This window comes from Hyposmocoma kahamanoa, unplaced genomic scaffold, assembly GCF_003589595.1.
Source record: "Hyposmocoma kahamanoa isolate Upper Pololo Valley unplaced genomic scaffold, ASM358959v1 62, whole genome shotgun sequence".
In the NCBI taxonomy this organism is placed as follows: domain Eukaryota; kingdom Metazoa; phylum Arthropoda; class Insecta; order Lepidoptera; family Cosmopterigidae; genus Hyposmocoma; species Hyposmocoma kahamanoa.
The window spans coordinates 17,057,977-17,063,293 of NW_020653850.1; the positions used below are offsets into that span (position 1 = coordinate 17,057,977).

General features: G+C 39.4%; 1 protein-coding gene across 1 annotated transcript; it reads left to right on the forward strand.

Moving 5' to 3' along the window:
• The first annotated feature begins 560 nt into the window (after positions 1 to 560).
• Positions 561 to 5,005, forward strand: LOC113229518 (toll-like receptor 7). Its single transcript, XM_026463142.1, has one exon. The coding sequence runs from the start codon at positions 849 to 851 to the stop codon at positions 4,725 to 4,727; it is 3,879 nt and encodes a 1,292-aa protein (XP_026318927.1). The 5' UTR covers positions 561 to 848; the 3' UTR covers positions 4,728 to 5,005.
• Positions 5,006 to 5,317: the final 312 nt, after the last annotated feature.

Sequence of the window (5,317 nt, forward strand, 5' to 3'; positions counted from 1 at the left end):
GACTTTTCCATTTTTCTCCCGCTGCGCCCAGACACAGTTTTTGACGGGAAAACATTAGGAAACAATAAAGCATTCGAGTGAAATTCGAAACGTTCGCGTAAAGTCCGGTGTTATGAGCGGCAGTGAAGTTTTCAAGGTTCTTTTTATAACTTCGTTTGAGAACGCGTACACGTGATTTATGTAAACGAAATGTGTATAAATTTTTTATTCATGTTAATATTTCTACTGAATGTTCTTTTTTGGAAACATGTTTTTTGTACATTAATTAGCTTATACAAGTGTTTCTACATACAATTGGGTACATTATTTCCGTTTTCTTTACATTAAACTGTTAAAAATGTTCCATGTTTCTATATTATAAATTAATGTTGTGAGTAAAAATAAAATCAGGGAAATACCATTATTGTTTGCGCTACTCGACGGTAGATGTCTCTGTGCGGTCGAAATGCAGCGAGCGAGAGCTTACGCGGGGCGGAGGGGCACGGGGTGTTAAGTTGCGCGTCCCCACTGCCACTTCCACGAGTCAAACGCTCTGCTTGACAGTCGCAACGCAACCGCGCCGCGGAGAGTTCGTGCTACACCACGCGCCGGTCTCCACTACACGCACTAAATATTTATAACACAACCGATCTCTAACTATAAACACTAGTTAATGAGTGAAACAACAGTCAACATACTTCGCCAAGGACTTTATCAACCCCAAACATTACGGACTACAGTGCAGTGAAATGATAGCAAGTTTTTCTTCAGCGCTCAAGTGTATTACGTACTTTGTTTCGGAAATGGTGATATCGACCCAAGGGGAGTGTTTATGAGACGTTTTGTAGTGAAATGAAAGATCTGTGATAATGTATGCTATAGCGGCTGTGTTTTGTGCGCTGCTGCACGTCGGCTGGACGGTGCTTCCCTACGGCTCGGACAAATGCGTTCGGATCTCAGAGTCCGAGGGCATGCTCTGCAGGATCCGCACGCTCGATGGTGATGGTGGTAGTATCGCTTCTGTGACATCCGATACTAGCCGCCTCGCTGTCGAGTGCAACCATCTACTGCTGTTCGAAAGCTCACTGCGGCCTCACTACTTCAGCTCCATGCCGAGCCTCACGGATTTATCAATAAGCAATTGCAAATTGCTCAATGTGCCAGACTACTCCTTTCAAGACTTGAGTAAACTGAGAAGGCTGAAACTTCGTTCCAAGAACTTTGAGTGGAGTCCTACTAAGAATTTAGAGTTATCTCTGAGCTCTTTCAATGGATTGTCGGAACTACAGTCCTTGGATCTCGCCCAAAATAACATCAAGTTTGTTCCTTCCGGTGTGTTTTGTTCCCTAGACAACTTAAATACGCTTAACTTAACGCACAATAGAATAAGAACTATTGGTCAACTGGGATTTGGCCAAGGATGTGGTTTGAGTTTGCTCAGCTTAGATCTCAGTCACAACGAGATAAAAACCCTTCCAGAGGAATCGGAACTACTTAAATTAAGGAGTCTGCAACACCTATATCTGCAACACAACAATATCAGTGACATATCAAGTGAAGCTCTTAACGGACTTGTCTCCTTGCGTGTCTTGAACATATCATATAACCGTCTACATACATTGCCTGAAGGACTTTTCGCCAACGCTAGAGAGTTAAGAGAAATATATTTAAACGACAACACAATATTTGAGTTATCTCGAACGATATTTCATCGTTTGGAACAGTTGATCGTTTTAGATTTGTCAAGCAATCAAATTACTAGCAATCATATCGACGACGGAACATTTTTGGGACTTATTCGACTGATTGTGTTGAACTTATCAAATAATGCCTTAACTAGAATCGACGGAAAGACATTCAAAGACCTATTTTTCCTTCAAATACTGAACTTGAAGAACAATTCAATTGGTTATATCGAAGAGAACGCTTTCCTACCGTTGTACAATCTTCATACATTGAATTTAGCGGAGAACCGACTTCATACTATAGACGAAAATTTATTCAACGGCTTATTTGTATTGAGCAAGTTAACTCTCAATAACAATTTGCTTGTGAATATTGACCGAAAAGCATTTAAAAATTGCTCCGATTTGAAAGAATTAGACTTAAGTTCTAATCAGTTGTTGGAAGTGCCGGAAGCATTATGGGAGCTTTCTTTTCTGAAGACACTTGATATTGGTGAAAATCAAATTTCCGACTTCAAAAACGGATCCTTCAAAAACCTAAACCAATTAACAGGCTTGAGACTGATTGACAACCAAATTGGAAATCTCAGCGTCGGCATGTTTTGGGACTTACCGAACTTACAAGTGCTCAATATCGCTAAGAATAAGATTCAGTCGATTGAACGAGGAACTTTCATCAGAAATAATCAACTGGAAGCCATACGACTCGACGGAAATTTTTTGACCGATATCAACGGTGTTTTCTCCACGTTGGCAAGTCTCTTGTGGCTTAACCTATCAGAAAATCATCTAGTGTGGTTCGATTATGCGTTTGTGCCTAGTAATTTAAAGTGGTTGGACATTCATGGCAATTTCATTGAACATTTAGGTAACTATTACAAGTTACAAGATGAAATTCATATAAAGACATTAGACGTTAGTCACAATCGTATAGTGGAAATATCGTCTATGGCGATTCCAAATAGTGTTGAACTGTTATTTATAAACAATAATTATTTAAACAATATCCATGTAAATACGTTTTTCGACAAAAAGAACTTGACGCGTGTGGACATGTATGCGAATGAATTAGTGCATTTAGATTTGAATAGTTTACGTTTATCAACGGTGCCGGTGAACAAAAGTTTACCTGAGTTCTATATTGGTGGGAATCCGTTCCAATGTGACTGTACTATGGAGTGGTTGCCGATAATAAATAATATGACCGCCATGCATCAATATCCGCGAGTGATGGATTTAGAAAATGTTCTGTGTAAAATGACAAACACCCGCAGCGGAACTCATGTGCCCTTAACTAACCTAAAGACAACGGACTTTCTATGTGAGTATGAAACTCATTGTTTTGCTATCTGTCATTGCTGTGACTACGACGCGTGTGACTGTGAAATGACCTGTCCTCAAAACTGTACCTGTTACCACGACCCATTGTGGAATACGAACGTTGTCGATTGTTCCGGACAATCGTCTATGGAGATACCGCATAAAATTCCAATGGATGCCACTGAGGTGTTTTTGGATGGAAATAACATACGGGAATTACAAAATCACGTTTTCATCGGCAGACAGAAGATGAGATCTTTGTATGTAAATAACAGCAACGTTGATAGCATACAAAATAGAACTTTTGCCGGTTTAACTGCTTTGCAAATCCTTCACTTGGGAAGCAACAAACTTAAAGAACTAAAAGGATACGAATTCCATCAATTAAGTAACTTAAAAGAATTGTTTTTACAAAACAATCTTATCAGTAACATAGCTAACATAACTTTCCTTTCATTAAAATCCTTGGAAACTTTACGCCTAGATGGCAATAGACTGGTTGATTTTGGCGTGTGGAGTTTTAATAATAACCCTAACTTGAAAGCTTTGTCACTCGGAAACAACTTGTGGTCATGTAAATGCCGCTACCTGCAGGAACTAACTGCATTTTTGGCCGAAAATGCGCAAAAAATAATTGACATAACCGATGTATGGTGTTGGAATGGCGATGCAAAACCTCCGCAGAAAAAAGAGCTAAATTTAAATGGCACTGCCTGCAGCGATTATTATGCAGATAATTCAGTCATTGGAAACATGTTGGTGTCGAACTATGTTCCCATGATGGTCTCCACTCTCACAGGTTTTATGTTAATTTTATTGGCTCTTGTCGTATTATTTCTTTTTAGAGACTCGCTCAGAGTATGGCTTTACACAAACTGTGGAATACGTGTATTCACATTTGCCGGCGCCTTTGAAGAAAGTGAGAAATTGTATGACGCTTACGTTTGCTATAGCCCGAAAGATGAGGAATTTGTTGTGCAGTCGTTAGCCGGTGAATTAGAAAATGGCAATCCTTCTTATCACCTTTGCCTCCATTATAGAGACATTCCACACCATGGCGCTGAGTATATGCAATGTGCGCCGCCAGTCGTCGAAGCGGCAGAAGCATCGAAACGAATAATAATCGTGCTAACGAGAAATTTTATGCAAACCGAATGGTCTCGATACGAATTCCGACAGGGGTTGCACGAAGCGCTCAAAGGATGTATTTATAAGTTAGTTCTAATAGAGGAATGTTCAGTGATAGCGGACGCGATGTGCGATCCGGATTTGCGGCCATATCTAAAGACTGGGTCGCGACTGAGATGGGGCCAGAAAAGATTTTGGGAACGTCTCAGATATATGATGCCGGATTCGTCGCACCCGAATCATAAGACAAGAAGTCATAACTATAGGAAGAATATAAACACCTATACGTTAGATTCCTCCGTACCTAATGGGGGAAATCGAACATTGCCTTTTCCTGATAAATCGCCAGTGATGGGTGATAGGCAGGGAGCCAGTGCTCCTCCAGAATATAGTAGTGAGGTGCGACAGTCGCCATCAGTGGTGAGACAGACGCAGGGAGTTGTTTACGGGCCGGACGGCAGGCCGATCTCAGATCATATCTATTCCTCTATAGACTCTGATTACTCGTCGTTAGAGCATGGTATGGCTCCGGGCCGGAGGCGAGATATGCGCCAGTGGCCACCACCGCCACCACTTGTCGATACAGGCAATGCCGTACAAGCTTACCTAGTCTAGACGATCTATTGGATCTACTTCCAGTCACAATTGTAAATATTGTAGATTTTACCCCTAGCTCGCTGTAAATATTGTAATTATTATAATCTAAGTGCTATACCAAAACTATGTAAGTGAACTAATATTGCCTGTTCGTTATCCTGTGTATAGAGAAGTAATAAAATTTTAAAGACTGCTGTAGTATATGAGTATTGTAAATAGAAAACAAGTGATCATTACTATATTATTAACTGTAATATGGCGTTATTTATACACTATAAAAAATTAAATGATGATGAATTTACAAGTTTTGATTTTATTTACGATCTTAATACTCTAGTTGCTGCTAATAATTTCGTTACTATTGCAAATACTTGTCATAAGTAACACATTTGAATTTTGGTAATTTTCGAGATATTGGCAATTAAAGATTTTTTTCCTTGAAAAATGTCGATTGCGCTGATTTTGGTTAATAATAAAACTGGAACTAAATAAGACATAAAAAAACTAGAGAGTAAAGCTAGAGTTAGATATATTAATAACTCAATTTTGCTCAAAATGTCTATTACGCTAGTTATAATAGGCAGAAATGTTTTCTTTACTTATGATGC